Source organism: Diadema antillarum, unplaced genomic scaffold (genome assembly GCF_040938485.1).
Source record: "Diadema antillarum isolate AM-2024a unplaced genomic scaffold, OU_Dant_1.0 seq00002093_RagTag, whole genome shotgun sequence".
Taxonomy (NCBI): Eukaryota; Metazoa; Echinodermata; class Echinoidea; order Diadematoida; family Diadematidae; genus Diadema; species Diadema antillarum.
The window spans coordinates 114,137-140,000 of NW_027272737.1; the positions used below are offsets into that span (position 1 = coordinate 114,137).

General features: G+C 38.2%; 1 protein-coding gene across 1 annotated transcript in view; it reads right to left on the reverse strand.

Moving 5' to 3' along the window:
- LOC139713902 (GPI inositol-deacylase-like) overlaps positions 1-22,522 on the reverse strand; it is a 45,108-nt gene extending 22,586 nt beyond the window's left edge. The window contains exons 1-14 of the mRNA XM_071625624.1: positions 22,391-22,522; positions 18,619-18,710; positions 16,815-16,879; positions 15,866-15,991; positions 14,143-14,234; positions 12,704-12,850; positions 11,744-11,887; positions 11,368-11,420; positions 9,494-9,560; positions 8,532-8,640; positions 7,084-7,412; positions 5,359-5,434; positions 3,552-3,686; positions 2,619-2,830 (exon numbers count right to left, since the gene is read on the reverse strand). Coding sequence (XP_071481725.1) covers positions 2,619-2,830; positions 3,552-3,686; positions 5,359-5,434; positions 7,084-7,412; positions 8,532-8,640; positions 9,494-9,560; positions 11,368-11,420; positions 11,744-11,887; positions 12,704-12,850; positions 14,143-14,234; positions 15,866-15,991; positions 16,815-16,879; positions 18,619-18,710; positions 22,391-22,522 — 1,779 coding nt within the window. The remainder of the gene's footprint in view (positions 1-2,618; positions 2,831-3,551; positions 3,687-5,358; positions 5,435-7,083; positions 7,413-8,531; positions 8,641-9,493; positions 9,561-11,367; positions 11,421-11,743; positions 11,888-12,703; positions 12,851-14,142; positions 14,235-15,865; positions 15,992-16,814; positions 16,880-18,618; positions 18,711-22,390) is intronic.
- Positions 22,523-25,864: the final 3,342 nt, after the last annotated feature.

Consider the following 25,864-nt stretch of genomic DNA (forward strand, 5'->3'; position numbering starts at 1 on the left):
GTTTGTTACTTCAATAAAACAAACAAACAAACAAACAAAACGATATTGGCCTCTCACAGGTAATCTTCCAAGCCTGTCTGCATGGCATATTTGTGGGAAGATTTTTAGGATAATAGTTCAAAAGAATTCAAATGTGGCTGTGTCGATGGTGGCTGATACTTTAGAATGAGGAGAGATTTATGTGGGATACATGTTTCTTTGTGGTACCAACCGACAACTGCCTCTATAGAATTGTAATATTAGATTGACTTGATGCATTACATACTAAATTTTTGTGCACAATTAGCATGCATCCCACAAATTGCTTGAAGTTTGAATTACAGATTTGCGGATTGCACAGTACCGTGTACCAAAGCACAGTCAAAGGAAACAAATAAACAAAAATCCTCTAATGTCAAATAAAGCACTGGAAAATGTGACATCAATGATAAATCATTTGCATTTCACCCAGCATTCACCACTGGAAAAAACAAAACAAAACAAAACAAAACAAAACAAAACAAAACAAAGTAAAACAAAACACACACACCAAGGAATGTTGCAATCCTACGAAATTCATTCTATCCATTTTTTTTTTTTTACTATGCTTGGTGAGAGGGAAAATATAAAGGGTATGAAGAAAAAGAGCTGACCAATCTCAAGATGAGAAACAGCCAAGTTTATAGCACAGCCTAATAATATCATGTATGTCCAATAAGCAGCTTTATGCTCAACATAGGGTAAAGAAGAGGGCACAGGCTGAGTCTGTATATAAACCAATCAACATCACAATTTTAAGGTACACATACAGTAATAGGTGTATTAGCAGAGTTGCCCCGGAAACAGCTATCTATGGTAACAGATGAACACTTGTGATTAACAGGAGAGATCTTGCGCAGTATCATCATTATTTTTTCACGCTTTCAATAACTGGGAATCGAGTCACAACCTTGTTATGCAATTCCTGGCAGGTAATGTCACTATCCTTTCCGAGTTGCTTTTTTTTTTTTTTTGACATGAACTTAAAGGGAATGAGTTATACTCTGTTTTCCAATGCTACAACAATCAAACAAATTCAACAAAAAATATGTTGTCATATTACAATTTGTGCAGAATTTCTGACCTACCTGTATTTCACAGTAACAAATGAAATACTATGAAAGAGCTTCCTGGTGGCATAAATAGAATGAGAACTGAAGAAGAAATTCTGCCAAATACAATGTATTCAGCATATAGAGCAAACATTGCCACATGTAACTCTATTATGCTAAGCACAAAACATAAGTATTGCAGACACACCGCAAAAAATGAACAATTACAGTCCATACAACAGTAACACAGCCATCGTCATCGCTGACAAGTTGCACACAAAGACACATACAGGTAAAAGCTTTATAATGAGAACACATTCACCATTGCACAAATACTGTCATCAACACCAGTCCACCATCACAGAAGGCTTATGCAGAGGCATTAACTTCTCTCATAACCTCAGTCTTCCAAACAACATTCTTCTTGATAATCTTACTTAAAATACAGCACAGAGGTGCTGATATGCTGAATACACTTTGAAGAAATATTACACATTTTCGCATATTCTTAAATCAAAACAAATAAAACTGTCTCTGCTAGTAATGCCATGGCCACATAACTTCAAGTTGTTTCTTATCTTTATAGTCAGTCCACACAGGAAGTCATGTTAGATGACATACCATTATTCTACAAGTCACATTTTTTCCCTAAATATCTGATATTGCTCAAAATTTGCTGATTTGCTCCTTTCATCTCATTTCAGTTATTTTATCTTTTGAATCTTCGGATACGTGAAGGTAGAGTCTCCCTTAAAAAAAAAAAAGACTTTGAGGCCATGCTGGAATTTCAGATCAAACTACTCCCATGCAGAATCATCAATTTCGTAGAATAAACCAAAGCTATTCTGTGGATGGCTCTCTGCATTTCTATATTCGCAACCTGCAAAAACTTTCCGGCCTGATAATCCACTTTCACTGCCAGATAAGAGCTCCTAAAGTCTACGAATAGATTTGGGATCCATCCCCCTCATTTCCCCCTCATTTTTTCCCAAACATTGTCTTAACATAAAGATCATTTCAAGAGAAAATCCATGCAAAGTGAGTAAACATGAGTTAAACATCCGGAAAATACTGCTGGTAATAGAACTTCCACACATCTTCTTTTTTTTTTTTACTTTGTGCAACCACATTTTGTTTTTGTTTTTTACCAAATATACCTCAATCTTTATTGTACGGTGCGGATTTGCATGGTTTGTAGCAGATTTGAAAGTTTTAAGTTTGATAGTCTCGAAGAATTCATCTGCAGTTGCAAGTCTCTAAGAATCTGATCTGCAGAAAAAGGCTGCCACTCTTGCCATAACAAAAAGCCAATTTGTGCATGTACTCCCTGTATTAATTTTTCAAATGAGGGCTTCCATCCTTCAGACATATACTGACAAGTCCAAAGTACAGTCAGTGAACACAACAATCAGCACAAAAAAAAAAACAAACAAACACCACCACCACCAACAACAACAATAATAACAACAACAACAAACATGATCAGCAAACATAACATCAACCACATAACCTCTGCCTCTGCCCCTCCCATGACCCCTGACCCCTCACCTGTCCGGGGATCTCCCTGTGAGAGATTGCCACCCTCAGCCGGTAGTGACACCTCGAGTAGACGTAGGCGTGGAGCTGCACTGGGCGCTCGTCCCCGGCCGGACGCCCACTCTGGAGCTTGAGGGACATCACATTGTTCTCCGTCGCCTTGGCAACGGACCACTCATCCTCCTGGAACCAGGGGACGTGGAGATGGAGGGTGGTGTTGCCATCTACAAGGAGAGGTGTGAGGACAAAAATTAAATCGATTACAAAATTTGAAAGCTTTCCAAAAATACATTCTATACGTTTTAACTGAATTTTACCCTTTCACTTCATCAGATGTTTTACACTTTGAACAAAAAATTAAAGTTGTAAAGACTGAGGTTATAATGCCTGTGCATTCCTGGATACAGCCACAATTCATGCCTGATATTCACATTTTTACATTTACTGGACATCTTCATCTTGGCTATGGGATAACAGTAATACATGATGATGGTTATTCTAATCTCAACACATGACACACACACCTCACTACCTCTGCAAGCCATAACAATTAGAAACTGAATCCCAGACACTGAACACTTCACACCCAACACTGACTTACATGTATTTTCAGGAAATTTAACCCGTTGAGGACGAGTCCCTAGTATACTCGGGCAGGTGTCTATGGGAAATACATGTTGTAGCAAAATCAAACCATCCTCAACGGGTTAATTCATGATACTAAAATCACAAAATACTGTAAACCATGTTCTACAGGTCTATGTGCCTGCCAGCCTGGGGCCACTAGAAGAAATACTCATAGTTGAGGGAGTAAAACAGAAGTTTGTGAGCTTATTGAGTGTACTGGAAACTCAATTAAATGTCCACGCAAGTCTGATAGATTCTGTGAGTATGTTGGACTCAGTTTGTTACACCATGCAAGGTGGTGTTGAATTACACCCTTACCTCTTCTGACTGGCTCGAAGCAATGGGCTGGTTCAAGGATGGCAGTGTAAGCCTTCCAAACTGAGTCAAGCTCCGGCAACGAGATGTTGAAGAAGAGGGAGTGGGAGTCGTGTTGCTTCATGATGGTCTTTGGCTCTGTGGACAAATAGGAGGAGGGATAGGAGGAGGAGGAGAGAGATGAGAAGAAGGAAGAAGTGGAGGATGAGGAGGAGGAGAGGGGGTGAAGAGGAGGAAGAGAAAGAGGGTAGAGGATGGGGAGGAAGACAAGGGGAGTAGTGGAGGGGAAGAAATAGAGGAGGGGAAGAGGAGGGAGACGAGGAAGAAGAGGGGGAGGGGAGAAGGAGGAGGGGCGGAGGACAGAGAGGAAGTGGAAGAAAAGGAGGAAGGAGGAGTGGGGGAAGAAGAGGGAGAGGGAGGGAGGAGGAGGGGAGGAAGAGGAGGAGGATGAGGAGGAGGAGAAGAGGAAAGGAGGAGGAGAGAGGAGAAGGAAGGGGAGAGAAAAAGATGGAGAAAGAGGGAGGAAGAGGAGGAAGACGAGAGAGCAGGAAGAGCAGGAAGCGGAGGAAGAGAGAGATGACAACTAGTAAAGATTTTGGTAGTCATAATCCTACCTAATGGGGCAAAGGTAACTTCTTTAATAGCAGAGACACCTGCTGCATTCGTCACATATAGCAATCTGTAGCTTGTAATGGGCATCATTTGAGTTTCATTCTCAAAATCCCTACAAACACAAAACCTAGCGTAATACTGAAGCTTTTGCTGCTGTCCAAATGAATTGTAAAAATACATCACATTTTGATTACAAACTTGTCAAATACAGTACTCTCCGCGTAATCGGGTATCGCTTAAACGGGTACTCCGTTTAATTGGGTAGCAATGTCAAAATCAGTTCCGATGCACATTAAAATTACCTGATAATCGGGTTGCCTCTCCGCATAAATGGGTAAATAATTTTCTTCTAATCTAATTTCTACCCACATTTTATCGCAGATATGACACTTTAAGAAATCATGAATGTCAAATTTTCCACGGCTAATGGCATTCTCTGCTTAAGCAAAGAAGACGATCATTTGGGGAGTGATTAAAAATGAAAACACATGTAGCTGGCACTCACAATTGCACAGACAGACAGGAGTTGAACACACTTCACTTGTGCTCCGAATGTGCCTTACAAGGACGCGTGTTAAACATACAGTGTAGGTGTTTGGTGCAGTGTACAATGCATGTACATACACATTGTGTGTGTCAATTGTGAATGAGACGTGTTCTTCTGTTAATCGGGTACTCCGCTTAATCGGGTAAGAAACGCTCTGCCCGAGCCTACCCGATTATGCGGAGAGTACTGTATCTCTAAAATGAATTCACATTGCATGAAAAGCAATATACGTCTGACTTTAATGCAAGGTTGTGTACGGCAACATATCAGTAGATATTAAAGGACACTACAGAAAATAACAGGAAACATGTTAAATCAGACAGAATTGATAAAATCTGACATTTGCTATCTATAAGCATTTCGGTTTCTGTGATGGTAAGATTGAAAAATGCATGCAACTTACCTAGACTGCTTAAATTAGACACATAATGAAAATGCTGGGGGTATTTTTCCACTATCATTGCTGTCAAATTATTTGCATGGATAGGAAAAATCCTTGAGAATTATTTTGCACAGATAGTAACCCCTCCCCCCCCCCCCCCACCCAAAAAAAAAAAAAAAGAGAAAAGGAATATGTGAAAGTTTTGTGTTTCATTGTGGGAATAGTGTGCAGATAAAAGCTCAGATGACACAGAAAGTGATAAAACTTACTGTAGGAGAAAAATCCGGGGAGACTGGCACTCATCACTCTCTCTGACTTCCTGTATGCATCCACTATCACATGGATCTGGAAGTAAAACATTCCATGACAAAAGAAAAGGTAGTTAATGCAATTCACACAATGGGCAGTGTGTAACAGAGAATGAAGTGTGTACTCAACAACCTTTATCCATGAGGCATTACCAGTCTGCCAAACTCTATATCTAAAAACATGCTAATATTTGGTCAAATTTTAAAAAACAAGGAAAAGTAGAAATTATGCAGTGCATAATATATGTCCCCGCCGGAAGTAGCATTTTGTAGCAAAATGTACAATATAGGTCAAAAATCAAGGTCAAAGGTCAAAGAAGTCAAAGGTCAAAATTCTGTGTAGAAGTTTTGAAGCCCTCACCTAGTGCCATCACATAAAAGCAAATGGAATCGAAATCGGGTTAGAAATGGCGGAGTAGCATTTTGTAGCCAATGTACAATATAGGTCAAAAATCAAGGTCAAAGGTCAAAGAAGTCAAAGGTCAAAATTCTGTGTAGAAGTTTTGAAGCCCTCACCTAGTGCCATCACATAAAGCAAACGGAATCGAAATCGGGTTAGAAATGGCGAAGGAGTAGCATTTTGTAGCAAAATGTACAATACAGGTCAAAAATCAAGGTCAAAGGTCAAAGAAGTCAAAGGTCACAATTCTGTTTACGATTTTTGAAACCCTCACCTAGAGCCATCACATAAAGCAAACGGAATCGAAATCGGGTTAGAAATGGCGAAGGAGTAGCATTTTGTAGCCAATGTACAATATAGGTCAAAAATCAAGGCCAAAGGTCAAAATTCTGTGTAAAAGTTTTGAAGCCCTCACCCAGTGCCATCACATAAATCAAAAAGAATCTAAATCGGGTTAGAAATGGCGAAGGAGTAGCATTTTGTAGCAAAATGTACAATATAGGTCAAAAATCAAGGTCAAAGGTCAAAGAAGTCAAAGGTCAAAATTCTGTGTAGAAGTTTTGAAGCCCTCACCTAGTGCCATCACATAAAGCAAACGGAATCGAAATCGGGTTAGAAATGGCGATGGAGTAGCATTTTGTAGCAAACTGTATAATATAGGTCAAAGGTCAAGGTCAAAGGTCACAACTGAAATTCTGTGTACAAATTTCAAAGCTCCCATGTAGTGCTATCATATAAAGCAAACAGAATCAAAATTGGCTCATAAATGACAGAGAGGTAGCAAATTGAAGATTTTGATCACACACGGACGCACACACAGACAGACAGACAGACAGACACACACACACACGTACAGAGCCCGTTTCATAGTCCCCTACTCGAACTCGTTCGGCGGGGACAAAAAGTCTGAAAGCAAACACTTATACTTTGGTCAAAAATGGAAATATTGTACAAACTAAGCATGCTTTATCAAATACACAGAAAAAGCTTTATTTTTTTTACTCATACAACATATTTTCTTATTTTTGCTGAATAAAAACACAGCAAAAATTATATACTAATTGGCAACTTTGGATATGGGTCAACCTCAGATTATACAAAATGGCCGTATAGGCTCATTACAATATTGCCCAGAGGGATATGAATACAGTACTCCACAAAGTAAAGTCTGGCAAGTTAATGTTCTGCTAGGCATTCAAGACATGCACATTTATCTGTTAATATAAAGTTTCCAGATATGTACATCCAGCATGCAAGGTGAAATCACTCTAAAAGCTAATGCTCACCTTGTTCGACTTGGGCACTCGAACGACAATCTGCTTCGGGCCCGCGATCCCGAGGTCGGCGAGGTCGAGGTGCGCCAGTCGCATGTTGGACTTGAGAGGGGGCATGAGCTTGGCGCGCCGGGAGATGTCCACGCCCTCGATGCAGCGCTCCTCATGGGAGCGGGTGCAGACAAAGAGCCACGCCTTCTCTGAGGCCACAGTGGCGGCGATGGCGAAAGCGTCCTGGTCGCCGCCCTCAGCGTCCAGCGGGAAGGTGTAGTAGACGGGTCCCTGGTTGTGGCGGCCAGCGATGTGCTGGAAGCCTGTTGTGATGGCCTTGAAGTTCTCGTCTGTGTTAACATTTCAATAACAAGGAAATGAGATGCATTTTCATTCTCACACTTCCCCCTTAAAAAACAACAAAACAAAACTTAGAAAAAAAAAAGAAACCAAGATCTGTAGACTGGTACTCATTTTACCAGTTAGTAGAAAAATACATTCTATAAAATCTCATGCATAAGGGGCTCTGCTTCTCACAATCTGAAATACCACAAGCCGAGGGTACCCCTCATATAGGAGCATAGCAGTGTAGGTCTGTATCCATCATTGGACAGGGTCCTAGATAGCTCACAGTCCATTCTACATACAAATTTGTAATGTACAAACTGCAAACTGTAGGCAGGCAAATATGTTTTCTTCCAGAAATCTATCAAGAAATTATTCAAGCAAATTGCATGGTGCAAGCAGGAATATATGGGGAAAAAAAAACAGATTTGAAATTACAATTACAAATTGCTGTACAGACACAGCATTAAAACCTCATTATAAAATGGGTTCAAGAATGTAGCCAATTGGAAGCGCTGAAATGAGTCACGTGTGTGTGCATTAATTTCTCACTAACACACACGGCCTGACGTCAAAATGTTTACACTAGCAGTGCGCACTCAATCAGTTGTTACAAGTGCGTCGCGCGCTCCTATACGCGCTGTCAATTCTGTAAACAACTTCTAGTTCAGGCTGCCGGCCGGCCTTTCTTGTGTGCATAACATGTGTGGCGTACGTATACTCCTATATGTACAGTACTTATATGTGCGGGAATTTCCGAGTACGACGTGCGTAAATGTTTGGGACGAACATCTTCGGACATCTTGACTCTTGAGCGAGTGCTACATGTAGCTGACTGGTATTGACCCACAAAGGTACGTGAAAAATGCTGTTAGTTTTCGACCCATTTTATAAAACAAATGATGCACAGGATAGAGTGCGTTAGTGGAGATGTAGCGCACTCAAGGGTATTTACAATTGTGAAACATGCACGAGACGAAGCCGAGTGCATGTTGCACTACATTGTAAATTGTATAATATCATCATTCAATTAAATTTACTTTATTATCGTTATTATTCTTCTTTTTTTTCAGGAGTACTCAAAATATTTTCGAGGGTAGCAAGAGCTGATGAGCACATCCTACCTGCAAAGCCAACAACGTCTTCGGTGTGGGGGGAGTAGCTGTTCCTGCCATCATGAGCAATAAAGTGATGCCGAAAGACTTTCATGCGATAGTCCGGATTGACGGACACCTATTAGATTTTGATTAGAAACGACAGTAACTATCATAAATATGATGACAATTGTAACAAGAAAGCAAAGCAAAAAAACCCATCACCAGTGAAAACAAGTATGGCAATGACCATGACAATGTGATATTTATAATGACGATAATAATATCAATCATAATAACAGTAGTAATAAACAGAAAGAAAACAAGAAAATATGTACTGTAAAACATGATATATTCGCGGCACGAATTGGAGCCGACGGCCTTTTTTGCGGCATGAAATTTTCGCGAACTGCCACTGGCATTCAATGCATATAGTGTAGACAAAAACTTTTGCGTGCATTTTAATTTCGCGAATCTTGGTGCTCGCGAAATTCGCGAAATTAAAATGCACGCGCAAAATTCCTCGTTTTACAGTATGTGAACATCCATATCTTAGTAATTTCTCAACAGAAAGGCCAAATGTTTTCAACATTGGATGCATAGTACACTGTACTTCACCTGGAAACTTCCACACAAATGATACGCAGGTATGCTGCAAACTTTACAGATGCAATGGCAAAAACAGAATAGGCCAAAGCTATTTCAATATCCTCTCATAGATATATACAAACTTGCAAATTTTCATACCTCTGAAATTCTTCTGATATGCATAATACTTCTTTATCTCAAGGCAAAGCATTACGTTAAACAGAATTGCAAGAAAACCAACAGAAATTAGATACCAAAGCACACAAAAGAGAATCAAACACTGCACAGAATAATTCACCTGACACAAACTAAAAACTAACATTACATTGACAGTCATATCATCAAGAGCTTTAGGCACTCAACAAAGCATGATTCCTAGCATGAAAAGTGCCATGGTAACTCACCTGCCGTGTAAGCCTGTCCACTAAGTCAAAAAGGGCTCTGTCCGTAGCCAACACCAACTCTTTACACCTGGATAAAACGATAAATTATGAACAATTTCTCAAGACCACAAATGACATTATTACTTCTGAAGCATAACAGTCATTCTCAAAGCCAAGGACAAAAAGAAGCAAAAAGTCATCGCATATATATGCAGGATACTGCATATGCGATATATTTTACGAGAATGATATTTTGACAATTGGGACCTGCAAGACATTTGCGTGACTGGTTGAATTCATGCTAACGAACCTCAGTGACAGAATGAGATGTTCACATAATTGCTTTTCAAAACTGTTAGTGACTTTCCACCTTCAAGACAATATACAACACACTATGTTGTGTGAAGCAATATTTGTCCAAGTTGTTAATTTTGTTGAAATTTGTGAAAATTAAAACACTGTAAAATAAACTGCATATATGGTACTTCTTGAAGTAATTCCTAGTGAGTAATCACAAGGAAATCCCAGGCTCTGAAAATGACTTGTAAATATGTATGAGTTGTCATCACAATACCCTGGTTAACTTGTAGGCATTAAAAGTCAAAATAATTGCAAAATAAATGGATTGGCTGGAAGAAAATAGATGGAAATAAAAGTTTCAGTACCTCCTGTCCAATTCAAAAGTATGTGAATATTTAGACATACAAAATTTGATGCTTGTTTGGATGCATTATGCAAGAGTATTGAGAATTGATCTCTGAGTTTTAACATGTGACCCTACATCACAAAACCAAGAATAAGTCACCGGACATGGATCTTTAGTTAAGGGCAGATACTGACAGAGCAGACTCTAAGCTTTAATATGATGTATAACTCAAAGCAATTGGACCTTCCTAACCAGTCTAAATAATGGAAATAAAGTACACACTCTGGAAGAGTGTTTACTGAGAAAGGAGGCTTTGAAGTTTAGGGTCTATTCAAGAATTGTACTTAATCTCACCACGCTTGGCTCAGTGCAATGAATGGGACAAAAAACAGGATGTAACTCTCGAGATAACCGCAATGAAGGGATTGCCAGATTAATTTCTACGCTCCTTGAACACATATTCTATTCATGACTGATACCAACTTTAAATGCAGTAGCACTATCCTTTCAAAAGCTATCAGAGTTGAAAATGAACAGTGTGTACTAAAGGGTTTTTACGTATGAAATGAAAAGGGGCCTTTAATACGTACCAAATCACACTAGTAAAAATATATATATTATTGTCCCGTCAGAACTGCTTGAAACACAATTTGCCATTCCTTTTATAAACCAAACTTTATATCATCCTTCATTACATAGAAAAAGAATTGCTCTTCCTGAAAATATATGAAAACAGAAGATTGACTAAGTTCACCCATTTCACCTAATTTGAGTTTTTAATGCAAAAGCAGGGAGTGCAACTTTTTGTTGGTTTTGTGATGTACGGTCACATATACACCTGATCTTTAATTCTGTTGCTGTTGTTATATTATAATATGTACATGTACATAATGCTGTATTTCATTTCAATGTCATACTTCTTTTTTCCGGATCGATGCGCTTAGAAACATCAGTATTAAGCGCTATATAAATGTTATTCATTATCATTATCATTATCTTCCACTGCAAAAACTGTAGATATTTAGTGAATACCTGCACATTCTTATCTATTATCATTCCTTTGGGAGTGTGTTTTAGGTAAAAGTAGGTAAATCAAATATTATTGAAAGCTCATAGCTGGAGAGCAGGACAACAGAAAAATCAATATACTACAATTTGACAGCCTTTTCTAATGACAGGTTACACACAAACTTGATTGTTTAGAGCACTCCCAATAAAGTGATCGTGCCCACATCACTTGTTAACTTACCACACGATGCATCTATGATCGGTGGATAACCACACCCTCGGCACTGACCCAACCTGAGATAGATAGATAGATAGATAGATAGATAGATAGAGACAGACAGACAGACAGACAGGGGGAACAAGGAGAACCAAAACAGTTTTAGAAAATGCACAAAGCAGTCTTGAAAAATCAAGAAAACAAGATCTGCTCTTCATAATATGAAAGATCATTCACCTCCTTCAAGAAATGAGGCATGTGATGATTTGATCTACAACATACTGTACTGACAGCCAGATGGCCCTCAGAATGAATGTACTTTCTTCACTCATTAAAAAAAGAAGAAGTATATTTGTGCTAGGTCAAAGGTCATGTCAGAAGGGTTATGCAATCTACTTACGACAACACTCAGGCCCCTGTCTGAGGGTACCATGCCGTTGATTGATGTAAGCCCAGACCGCACCATGTTGTCACGGTAACTGCCTCCGATGGATACCACAGTCAGGTCACGCATGGCTGGTGACTCAATATTCTCTGCCCAATACTGACGGGGTAAAGCAGAAAAGACAAAATTATGACCTGCAACACTTGTGCTTTTGTACTAGCAACAAACAAACAATTCAAACAAACATTGTGTTCACTGTGGCAAAATTGATGCTTTGCAAAGATGTAGCTGATACTAGTGAATGAGAACATATGTTCCAACCATGGCTCACAAAGATATCTAACAAACAGAAAGATCAACTGTGAGAACAACTGCAGTGATAAATAAGTAACACCATTCAACTTTTATTTTAGATTCCAGCAAACCATGACAATAATTATTACTTTCCTGTCTGTAGAGAAATTACCATAGAAACATGGCACTATCATACACACACAAAAAAATGCCATTGTGTTTTGGTGCCCACCGGAGTGCAATGAAGACATAGTGTTTAACAACATGAAACACTATATTATGTCATCCATGTAATGAATACATTTCATTCATTTGAATAAAGACTGACTCTACTGATACGGACAGGCATCTAAAAATCTAAAATATTGACCCCCAAGGCATGTGTTCAGTTTTGTTTTGTTTTGTTTTGTTTTGTTTTTGAAATTTTAACCAGGAACGAATACAAACAATTTTTCATTTTTTCAATATTACTACAGATGGCATTCCATAGATCGGCTGCAATATATCATCTCAACATGCAAACAATCAAACAAAACAAAACAAAAGCTTTCAACAATACACAACATAACAGGTCAGCGGTGGAGATTCTGAAGAGAACCACAGCTGTGTCCAGTATCCACTGGACAGCACATGGTCACCGAGTGACCCACAAGGTGACCAGCCGCACTCGTCCCCACGCACCTTATCTACTCTGGCCGTAAACTGGTCTATGTAGGCGTCGGCCTTGATGACCGGCGCCACGTGAGGGGTTCCCATGGTGATGAGCGAGTTCACTTGGCTGGCATCAAAGTCCGGTCTGGAGAACAGGGCCTTGGCGACCAGGCCACCCTGGAGATGGAGAAGCAACAGAAGTGGTGAGAAGCAAGAATCTCATCTCATAGAGCAAAAGACGACAACTTGAAGGAAATCTGTTTTGACTTCTTTTTTTTTGGGGGGGGGAGGGAGGGGGGATCAAGTCAAAATCATTTTCTTGCTGCTAATGTAAGTTCTGCTTTCTTTGAATCTGTATCGATAACAAACGTGTTACTGCAAATTAAATTTAATTTGAATTGAGTAGAATAGAATAGAATAGAATAGAATAGAATAGAATAGAATAGAATAGAATAGAATAGAATAGAATAGAATAGAATAGAATAGAATAGAATAGAATAGAATAGAATAGAATAGAATAGAATAGAAAAGAATAGAACAGAACAGAACAGAACAGAACAGAATTGAATTGATTTGAATTGAATTGAATTGAATTGAATTGAATTGAATTGAATTGAATTGAATTGATTTGATTTGAACTGATTTGAATAAGTTCCCTTCGTCAAGAAAGCTGTACAATATCTAATCTGACAAAGTCTTGACTTCAGGATAGAGGAAATCACTGGTGCTTGCAAATTTCACACTGCTATGAAGGACTTGTTCTCATGGTATAAGCTCACAAAATCTAAGATTACAAGAAATCTATTGATTTAGTTAAGTGGCCATAACTAAATTTGATTAAATACCGAGTGGTCCATCTCTTGCCCTTACCTTAAGTCAGAATTGAGGAAATATCAGACCGACAACATACAAGCTACATTGCTCTCATGCTGGACGAGAAGGAGATTGTGTCAACTCTTAAAAACTCAAAACATGCTATTTTAAAGTCTGTGCAAACTATGGGATTAAAAAAATAACAGGACTGAAAGCATAATGCTCTATTGTGCTGGTGACAATTTGTTTCTTTGCCATAATTATTGGTAGCCCAACATAACTTTCCACGGTCATGTTGAGTAAAAAAGATGTAATCAAACATAAGTCAGAAAATCAAACATAAGTCAGAAAATCAAACATAAGTCAGGTATCAGCCAATCAGAATTGAGTATTCAGAGACTTGTTTGATTTTCTGACATATGTTCCATCTTAACTTTTATGCAATAGAGCCCAGGGACCATAACTGCGCAACAATATCTAGCTTCAACAACTTCTTATATTTTTTTTTTTATTTCATCATGACCGAGAATAAGAATACCCTGGTATATGGGCTAATGAAATGAGAAATCCCCTACGCCCTTTGGAGTTTTTGACTATTTGTTGAAAATAAAAGGAATATGGGATTCCAAATAATGTGGATGTGGTCCAAAGCTCACCTTTGAATGACCAATGATGACCAGCTGCTTTGGGGGATTTTTGCGGCCGCTGTAGAGCTCCAGGATGCGCTCTACGCAGGCTTGGACATACTCTAATGGATGAAAGAAAAATAGTCCGTCAATGAATGGAAATGAATGATAGTCACTTTTCCCTGTGTCATGCAGTGCAAGGCTGCCTGCATTCACACATCAGTTTAAAGATAATAAAAAGTTTTGGTACCTCAAAAGTTTCCTTGAATTTCCTTGTCTTAGTTTGTGTTTCAGGTTAAAGTACCTTTCATATAACTAACACTGTGAGACTTACTCGCCCCAAAGTGCTCTCATGTCATAGTAATCATGCAATTAACTGCGACCAGCAGCCCCATACGCATAGCGACCAGCAGTCCCATACGCATAGCGTAATCGGGTTTCGCATTGTAGCATTCAGGATCATGACAGATTTAGTATCGCAGGATAAATGTCAACTTAAAATCCCAAAAATTCTTCAATTTGAAGACTTACCAATTAAGGTGAAGTATTGAAAACAGGCTTCGGGCAACGTTTGGTTCTGCCTATAGTCCCTTTCTGTTCAAATTGATTACTGAATGTGACTCGGACGAGAGGACCTTGGGAGAGCTACATACACTGAATACTGCAGCCAGTGCATGCGAACACATCACATGCGCACAAATTTCAAATCCATCAACGGATAAGATGTTTGTGTGCGCATGCGCTGGCCGTAGTAGTCAGTGTATGTAGCTCTCCCAAGGTCCTCTCGACCGAGTCACATTCAGTCATCAATTCGAAAAGAAAGGGACTATTGGCAGAACCAAATGTTGTTCGAAGCCTGTTTTCAATACTTCAACTTAATTGGTACACCTGTAAGTCTTTAAATCAAAGAAATTTTTGGATTTTAAGTTGACATTTACCCTCGATACTAATTCTGTCATGATCCTGAATGCTACAATGCGAAACCTCATTACGCTATGCGTATGGGGCTGCTGGTCGCAGTTAGCTATGCGTACAATGGGCTGCACGCTGCTGGTCGCAGTCAGTGGTTTCGCACAATATTTATCAACGCTGTACGGCGACGGCTCTGGTACGAAACCATTATTGCATGATTACTAAGACATGAGAGCACTTTGGAGCGAGTAATTCTCACAGACAACGTATTTTAACGTGAAACACAAACCGAGACAAGGAAATTCAGGGAAACTTTTGAGGTACCAAAACTTTTTATTATCTTTAAATTTGCAAATTTTTGTGAAACAGTAATAGCGAGCACAAATGTAAAAACTGGATGAAGTGATGATGTTACAGCCTTGAAAGTGTTCCACTGACCCTACACACCACTTTTCAATTACTATGTTTGTTTTTTTCATTAAACATGCAATCAAAACATGTTACATAAACCTATGGCAATGATTTGCAATGCTACAATAGTGTTAAATTGTTTTATCAGAACTGCAAACAAACTTTGATGTTCACTCATCTATTTGTTCCTTCAGCACACCATCAAAATTGACATTGTACCACTCCGCAAACATAATCATTGGAAACTTCTGAAGTCAATATTAATCAACTTTCTTAACTCAGAGACTGTCCTTACAAGACTTCTCACATTCTGTTGGTCTAAGTTTAAAATACTATTTATGGAAACCAACTTGGACGTGATGTTGAATTGCAAAGACAAATTAATGTCTTGTTTCATTCTGAAAACAAACTTTTAATGTCGCCCTCTCACCCGTCTGTCCCTCTAGTACACCGCCGTACATTCCGTTCAGCTCCTCATTCAGGTCCACGCTGAAGTAGTTGAAGTGGAAATTATACTTTGCCGACTTCCGCAGCGCAATGGAGCTGAGCGAACGGACTGTCGCAAATGTAATCATGATCACAACACATTAAATTGAGCAAAATTACTATGCTTGAGTCTCATCTAAGCACTGCTTATGTAACATCCTAACAAGGAACATTATGCAATAATGAAATTCCAGTACCAACACATCAATATCATTCAACACCAACTGAAATATGTTTCCACTGGAAATTTACATCTTGCAATACTTTGGGTTCAAATGCCTGGAGAGTATGAGTTGGTTCCAAAGTTAATATATTGCATGTACAATTTCACTTTATTTCACCTGTCATTCTTAATCATACTCAATCAGACAATACATGTAGGACAGTACATAACAGTACATATTATATGTAGGAAGCAAATGTTGTTAGTTTCTTGAGGCTTTGTGTGCATTCATAATGTGTGCAACGGCAATAAAGGGTGCATGTACAAGCAAAGACTTACTGCCACAAAATCATAATAATGCAACTACAGAATGAGTCTTTGCATTCATTGGACCTATCAAAACGAATTGAGCCATCTGTTTATGAGCAAACAGAGATTCAAGCACAAATATCGAGAGCTTATGTCTGTGCAGCACACTGAAATGTTCAAGTTGTGGACCACCCTGTTCATCTCTTGCTGGGGCGGATCCAGGAATTCTGTAAAGAGGGGGCGGCTTTACAAAATTAAAGGAGGGTGCATGCACCCCTCCTCCATTTTGTTCTTCTTGTTTGTTTTGTTTTAAAAAAAAGAAATAAAGGGAAGGGGGGGGGTTTGAGCCCGGTGTGCTCCCCCCCCCCCCCCTTGACCCGCCACTGTCTTGTCCATACATTGAGAGTTGAAAGCAGCTTACCCTGTTTGTGACTCCCAGCATTTCCTGGTATGAACAACACTGGCACGCCAGTCAGCTTCATATTCCTAGAAACAAGTGATGTGAATACATACAGTGAGAGATCAATAAACTAAATCATCCATTGTCTTGGTGTCTTCAGAGTAGAGGACGTGGTTGCTTGGTTACCAAATTTTAGCAGATGATCCTAATGCAAACAACTGCACATTTTCACTGTAACACCAATTTGGATTGTACGTTACACAAATGAATAATTACTGCTGATTTCATTCTTGATATGATTTTGTTTGCATACTTTTCATAAACCAATATACAACACAATGACATGGCACATGTACTTTATACATATTTGTGTATATATGCATCTTGTATGCACTTCATAAACTATTACAGGATGTAGTTACAGGATGTAGCTGTTGTTGTTGCCTGCAGAAATCACGTATGACGGTGTACAAGCTTCTCATGCATTACATGATTGAATAACACTTGACAGGGACATTTCACACTGTTTTATAGAAAGAATTGTGTCAGCAGAAAAGCTATACAAAAGGTCATAACATAGGCATCATCCCAGTTAGATTTTCATCTCCATTCATTTTCATTTCCTGTTTTTCTTGTCGTTTTGCATCTACTGGCACCTTTCTCCTTTCTTTGATAGACATACGATGTTATTGCTCACTAGTTATTCTTTTTATCATTTTCAAAGAGTGATTCTAATACTATAAACTGTAGATCATAATAACATTTCACAGCATTTGGAATCACTGTCAGGACATACTGTAAATCGACAGCCACAGCTAACACCAAAGTGTATCCACTGTTCATATATCGACAAGCAATCCATGCCAAGACACACTAAACTCCTTGCCTCCATTCTACTGTATAGTCCGAAGTAGGTAAAACTCATTTTGATGGCTGGAAAATGTACTGGTATCTTTTTAACGAGACTAACAACTTTGTATGGGTTACTCTGAACCACTAAAGCTGATCACGTGACTGTTTTGTAAGATACACAGGTCAACCGTACTGCAGGGCACAAATCAATTAAACGGTTTCAAAGTATTTGCTAGTGTAAAGCCTGCCCGGACTTCATGCTACTGCTGAATTGTGTCGACATATTGCAGATTCCAGCATCCATACAGTGGCAAGCTGGATATCATGGTTGAAGATTCTGGGTTTTTATTTTGTATTCTATTCTTTATCTTCATTTTTTTTTTCTTAAGTGTTGGCTGGTTCATCAGTTCAGACTCATACTTCAAGTGGCAAAGGCATCATGGGATACTAATTGTACAGATCACTTCTATACTGGCAATATAGTTTTCCGGCAAAGGTCCAAATTCCAGGACAAACAAGAATCTTGCTGCCTATTTTACCTTGCAAAATTTAAGCATTTTCACGCACACTGTCTGTCATAACATGTGCTTTAATACAGCATGCAATATACGTGCACTATCAATTTTATCAAGACTGGTTACCAAACAACTAGTGGATACCTGATTAACAAAGAAGAAGATTTTACAGATGAATCATCTCAATTCATGCATACAAAGTCTTACTGCTTCACTGCAGATGTGCCACACATCAAAACAAAGGATCTGCTTCACTAGGTGGTTGTTACATATGCAAGCCCCAATCTTTGAAGAGCACCAAATGTATGAGGAAGTCTTGAGTACTCCCCCCCCCCCCCACCCTTGTAGATTAATTGATGGTCATCAACTGCTTTCTTGCCATTGACGCTGAAGTAGAGGCATGAAAAGTAAATTCCCATACTGAATTTCACAAGATACTTATGATAAAGACGACTTACTTGATTTCTTTGGCGTATTTGCCTTCTCCGTACAATGTCAGGGCATACTGCGGATATTTGTCCTGGACAGTCTGATTCACACGAGGGATGGGCTGTTATGGAAAGCAGCAACAAGAAACAAGGTGCATAGTAACAGCACCATATGATCACGAGGAGTTTTTATCACCAATTGGTTAATAACAACATTCTTTATTCACAGAAACACATCAAAGATATCAAAAAGAATACAAGTTAGAAATTAAAAAAGGCCTATCCTATATTTAACTCATTATTGAGTGGATGCACAACTAGTGCAAAGTGAGTAGCCGGAGGATAATTTTCCATTAAGAACTAAAGACATTTGCCAGATTATTGCCTTTAAGGACAAGTCCACCTTCATTTACATAAAGACTGAGAGAATGCAGCAATAAGTAAGTAGAACACAACAGTGAAAGTTTGAGGAAAATCGGACAATCCGTTCAATAGTTATGAATTCTTTAAGTATCTGCGCAGTCACTGCTGGATGAGAAGACTACTACAGCGTATGATGTCACATGTGTACAACGATACAAGGAAAATAAAAAGAGAATTTCACAAAACTTTACTTTTTGAATAAAGTGCACATTTCTTCGACTTGCTAATGACGTATGTTAAGGATAATATTATTTCCCCTGCCTTCTGAAAGAGAGAAGTTGAGTTTTCTTTTGTTACGCGAGAAAAACTTAAATATATTGAATTTTCTTTATTATTTCTTTATATCGTTGTACACATGTGACATTATAAGCCAAAGTAGTCTTTTCATCCAGCCGTGACTGAGCAGAAACTTCAAAAAATCATAACTTTTGAACGGATTGTCCAATTTTCCTCAAACTCTCACTGATATGTGCTACTTATATTGCTGCATTCACTCAACCCACATGTCTATGAAGATGAACTTGTCCTTTAAACATACTGTGCAGAAGCCATATGATCATGAAAATTGACCTTCATCCAACAACGTTCTGTGTGACTTGACCTGTTTCAGCTCTATGCATCACAGCACTGTGCTGCAAACTTACATGTACATCAAACTCCCTTCCTGCGTGACCTTCTACTACAGTGAATCTGGGGCAGTAAAATTCTGGCTTTCATCCAGCGTCTCTGAATTGATTAAGTCTTAAAATGAATTTTACATACATGTATGTGCACTGTATGTCTGAGTACTGTCTTGCTTCGCTTCAAGGCATTCTCAGATTTGTTATTGGATATGGCAAATATCAATTTTTTTTTTTTAATTGAAATTAGAATTTAACCGCTGTAATTACCAATAAGCATTGTCCAGCAGAAATATTGGTATAAATGCAAATGCAGCCTATGCTGCATGTCTTTTAAAATCATATTTTAGTCTAATACATCTCCTTTGAATTCTGAAGGAATGTCTTCAACATAAGTGTACAGTACTTGAGCCATGTTCTTTTATTCAGCTTTTGAACTATCATGTGATATTTTCAAATTTTCAACAACTAAAAAAAAAAAAAATCTAATGTCCCTGTCAAAGATTATGAAATTCAAGATTAAATACCAAGACCAAAATTCATAAAGCCCAGTTTTGTGTCTCAACTAATCAAACCATAAAGCTATTAAGAAGTCAAATCAAGGTGTGAAAAACTGCGCAGTACAGGATATTGCAGAATGTAGAGGCTGGCCTTTGAAGTTCACTGGGAGAGCTGCATTTATGACTCTCTTCACATTTCCTCTCTTTTTTTTTCATTCTTTTTCAGTCACAGACTTTGGACTTTACTCTGTATGCATCATCATTGATAAGAGAGCAAACATGGGGGTCTTGCAAATCCTGACTAGTACCCTTAAGGCTGCCTACATTGACCTGTACAAAGCAAATAATTAAAACCAAATTGTCTAGCAAAGATAATTACCGAGACGTGAGGTATTATAATTTTACCACACCGTCTGATAGAAAAATGATATGAGAGAGGTGAACTGTCATAATTTAAATCACTGCTTTCAGCGAAAACTCACAAGTGATCCTGAAAGTGATAAATGTCTTACAACATTCACCCAAGCAATCATTCATCTGTGAAATGCATACCAAGTACTTTACAATTGATTGCATTCCAAATCAAAATCAGCATGCGAAAAGGCAATTTGTAGAAAATGACAAGTCTGAATGCACAGCTGTGCTGCACTCTTGAACTGATTTGACCAGCTGCCTTGGATCATCTCAAAGGATACTGAACTGGCTTTGGTTCACAATTGTACATCACGTACAGACAGTGTATGTTTGAAAAAAGGAAAATGGCAATTTGATCGAATATCATGTTTGTGCAGCCCGCAATATAATCCAATTTTGTGCATATATACATGTATGCATGACTACAAAATGGGGGTGGGGGGTTCTGTGTAACTTAAGCACGCAGTAGAGGACATTCTAAAGCTAAAACATAAATTTCAGAAAGGATCAAATTCATCTCCCACTAGAGTTTGCTTGCAATACACACTGAAATGCTCTACTAAGAAACTTGTCTGGCTGATGCTAGGATAATGAGTTGTTTTAGAGTATTTTGATATGTCAAAACTGTGAAATTTATCTAAAGTTGGTGTAGGCCTACCCAATTTTTATTCCTGGGGTGGTATTCTGAAGTCGTAATTAAGTCTGTAATTAACTTCGTGATTAAGTTGTGAAGTTAATAGGCCCTTAATCATGGGCAAAATCGGTATTCTGAGGACGTAATTAAGGTATGATTAAGACCCTTGTAAATTATCTTAGGTCCCTCCCATCCAATTGTTATTCCATCCAATCAGACGCATTGTTAGAAGCCAAAATGATGATTACACGTGCAAATATGCCCTCAATGCCCACTCCTGCACGCCCCCTGTAATTACAACCCAAGAGCTCCGTGCGCACACTCCGGTATTTGATTACAACCCCTCAAATACGCACGCGAAGATCTCAACCTCCTACTCACATAAAATGACAAAATTCCTCGAAGATCGGCTATCTATTTCTTTTTTTCTCTGAATTCCACGGATACCATGATAACAAGATTCAACCGCTCCTCGGTTACCGAAGACGGTAAGCATCGTTGTGGCAGAGAAAACACGATGTAATGCGTGATATCGGAGTAGTTAATGACACTCTTTTGTATCATTAAGTTTTCCATTAACTTTCATACTTAATTACACCCTCAGCATACCGATTCGTAATTAACTCTGTGATTAAGTCCTCTCAGAGGTGCACGCGCATTGATACGCGCAAACGCGTAGGTCCTTCCCGCCAAAACGCTTGTTGCTATGGTAGTTAAAATACCCCCTATGTAATCATGCTCTCAGAATAACAATTCGGTAATTAAGTGCTAATCAGACACTTAATTAGCTCTCAGAATACGGCCCCTGATGCACACTATTGTGAAGCTTTTGAGAAGTTACAACAGTGAAGAAAAGCTCATTGTCCGACATTGATATTTGACCTTTAGGGTTTTTGCCTCGTGCTACGGGGAGGATTCCAGGGGCTTGATTGCGCTCAAATTTTGGTGAGTGATCTATAACATGTTCATCTACATTGTGGCCAAATTTCACAAAAATTGATGGGATACAAAGGTGAAGCATGACCTCGACACGAAAGTGCATTTATGATTTACTATCAGCACTGAGCCACTGGTTTCACATGTGATAAGTAAGCAATTGACCAACATGTAAATTTACGTCTGGGACTGTTACCACTAGCGTGACTGTGAAGCGATCAATAATTTCAAACGAGAACTTTCTGGACAAAAGCTAAACTTGCCGTTTAACTTACTATGTATTCGGGCGTCTCCCACATATATGACATGGCACATCGATTACTTTCAAAATTTGTGAGCACGTCGTAGATGCCGACGATGACAAATGCAGCAACAATGCCGCAAACGATGACATTATTGCGCCCCATAGCTTCTTTTGCGGTAGAGTGAGTGCCACCGAAGGAAATGATTTCGCGATCCTAGCTCACACAAGCACACAAGTACAAAGTACAGAAGAGTAGAGCTTGCTAGCTTGCTAGCTAGCGGTATGGCGCGAACCGCCACTGGCACCCGGGGATCGGCGGCAGGGCTGGGATCCGATCGATCCGTTTGATGCCACAGCTCAGCTGTGTACCTCTATGCACGCTGCCGTGAACGAGGGGGGAGGGGCAAACTCCGTATGGGTGCAGCTTATCACTCATGTAGAGAGTAGCAATGCTGTTCACTCTAAATTTGTAAAGTATTTTATCACGATTGTGAACAGACACTACTACCCTGGACATTTTATTATGATATTGCTTACATGTACTAGTAATCAAGGTGTATTTTTTGAAGTTTGTCTTGTCATTTTCTTACAATCATCATAAATTCACTCTTTGGATAATCAACTTTTTCCCTCTCTCCCTCCCCTGTCTTTCCCTCTCTTATTCCATCCATCTATCCATTCATTAATTCATCTTTCCGTCTATTCCACTATACATCCATCCATCTACTCATGATCTTGATGTCCAAACATAAAAAAAAAAATGATGTTGTCATCAACACAAATCTCATAGTGGTCAACAGCAAAATTGAACAACACAATGACTGGTTTTTAAGAATGGTGTAATGTGTGATCAAATTAGCATAGTTTCTGTTCATATAAATCAACTTGATTTCAGGGGACCTTTCAGGCAGACCATTTTGTCATTCCAATCTATCCCACTCATCATCATCATCATCATCATCATCACCATCACCATCATCATCATCATCATTATCACCCTTTTAAGGTACCTATGGTATACTGTATTTTTCCTACTTAGTGGGGTTGGACAGGTCATTTCCGTAAGCTCAAAATCTTTAAAAATAATTATAACTTATATTTCAGTAAAATGTCCATTCTACTCAAACTCAAACAAAGTTATCCAGAAATAATCTCCCATTAAATGCATAAACATAATAAATAACCTTTCAGACATATCAAGCACAATAGACAAGTTATTACATCTAATTAGCAGATGTATGATTATATCATAATCTTCATGCCAAAAATAACTGCACACCATCAATTTTGAATTTGATCACACCAATTTCATTGATACATCATAGAATTTTATTGTAGAATTTTCCATGGTGGGAAAACTGGATGAAATAAACACACTACACTGAGAAATAAAAAAAAACACACAAACCACGTGACCATTTGCTTTCATACAATATATACGAAACTGTGCAATAAAAAAAATAAAAAATAAATAAATAAATAAATAAGAAATACAATTAACATACATGTACACACAGCCTGAATTCTGGAGCAGTAATTCAACCCATGAATGCATGCACTACTCTGATCTCACACACAATATTATCAATTCAATTCAAATCAATTCAGTTAAATTCAATCATTTTATTGTCCACTAGTATCACAATATTTGTTTGATCAATCCAATGTATAAAATATTAAATTCTGACGTAGGCCTACACCGACATGTTCAAATGATAAGGGCAATTTCAATGATGATATGGCATAGATATCTGTAACAGCAATCTCCATTTAGGCACCATTAGTCCCTTGGTGCACTAATGTAATGGTAAAATACTTTTCATTCCTCTAATACATGTATATTAAACCTTGGAAAGTACTGACAACTATCCAATTTAAGGCAAAAAGTTTCAATTTTCATTTTTTACAAATGTTGTACTTGTAATCGCAAACATTTATGAAGCTGCCTATAATCAAAGTTGCTTCAAATTCTGTGATACAGAGTAACAAAACATCTGTTGTACTATATATAAATGTGATTTAGATCTGAACAATTTCGTATAATTAAATCTGTTCTGAATGTACTTACACACCAATTATTGCAGTTTACATTGGAAAATATATACCATATCTCACCACAACTTTTGTACATAAGACTGAAAAGTTAAGATAGGTCTCTTGAGAGAATCAAAAGGATATCATTATAGGATTGCATAAGTATCATATATGTGCAAACCAAAATATATAAAACATTAATCATGCAATGCGGTGACATATGAATATGAATATGTTACAATATCTAATGAGAATAAGTGAATTTAACAAAAAATACCTCCTTGAAAGTGAATACATGTATATATTGCACATGTTATCTTAAATACTTATATGGGCTGTGTGTTGAATAGTGTAAGGTCTTTGTGATGATGATTAGACTTTAACAAAGACTAGCCTACTGGTGAGACACAATGCAGACCACAATATCACAGGCTGCAGCCAAACTACTGTCATGCCAAAACTGTATTCAGTTTTTGTCAATTTGTTGCCGAGGCACCATTCCTCTTGCTGGAGTCAAAAGTAATGATATTATATATGTACATTTTTTTTAACCAGTTAATACTATTTCTTTCCGTGGAAGGACATGACAACAGTGTATACAAACTACCAGCAGTTCAAAACATATTGAAATAGCAAAGGCGTGTATAGCACACATTTGTTTTGACATCACACCAAAGAGAAATGGACGTGAGATGCGGCTATCAATCATATGTTGTAGCAAAAACACCATAAACGGAGAAAACCTTTTGCTACCATATATCTAACAAGTAATAACCTTATAAGAATCAGACAATGCACATAAAAAGGGTGGTAGCCCTCTTTTGAAAGCAATCTGATGGTCAAATGAATATCACCTGAACACAGACTTAGTCGGTGGCATTTTTCAATTGTATTTTGTTGTTAAGTTTTTATTGTTTCGCTCTGATACACAGAAGTTTGATTTAGAATCTAAACAGGCTATTTTAAAAATAATGGCAGTAATCATTATCTTGATATGAACTTCTGAGGCAAATTGGGAAGGGGTGCAAAGGAGAATTAACAGAGAATCATTGTAAATGAATTTCCAAGTCTTCCAATCACTGAAAAAAAAAAATGAATATCACATGGGGAATAGTCTTTTTGCTATATAAAGATCCATTTCGACCTAAAGAAAACAGATTCTGTTCCGTGACAAGTATAAGGTTTTAGTTGGTATCTGTGAGACACATGTTTTGAAACATCTTTAAGTGTATTTAAGACTTACATCATAATCGGTAATCTTCTGCAGTATCAAGAGGTATCTTGATAATAGGCATCTTCTTGTAAGTGCACATCATTGTAACCAGCACCATATGATGAATGACAAGACAGTTTCAAGCACCCTGGATGAATACTATCAATTTTACACTGCCCCTTGAGATATTTCATAGATTACAGGGGGGGGGGGGGGGGTGTTTCATCAATGTTTGTCAGCGCTGACAGTTTCAGCAAA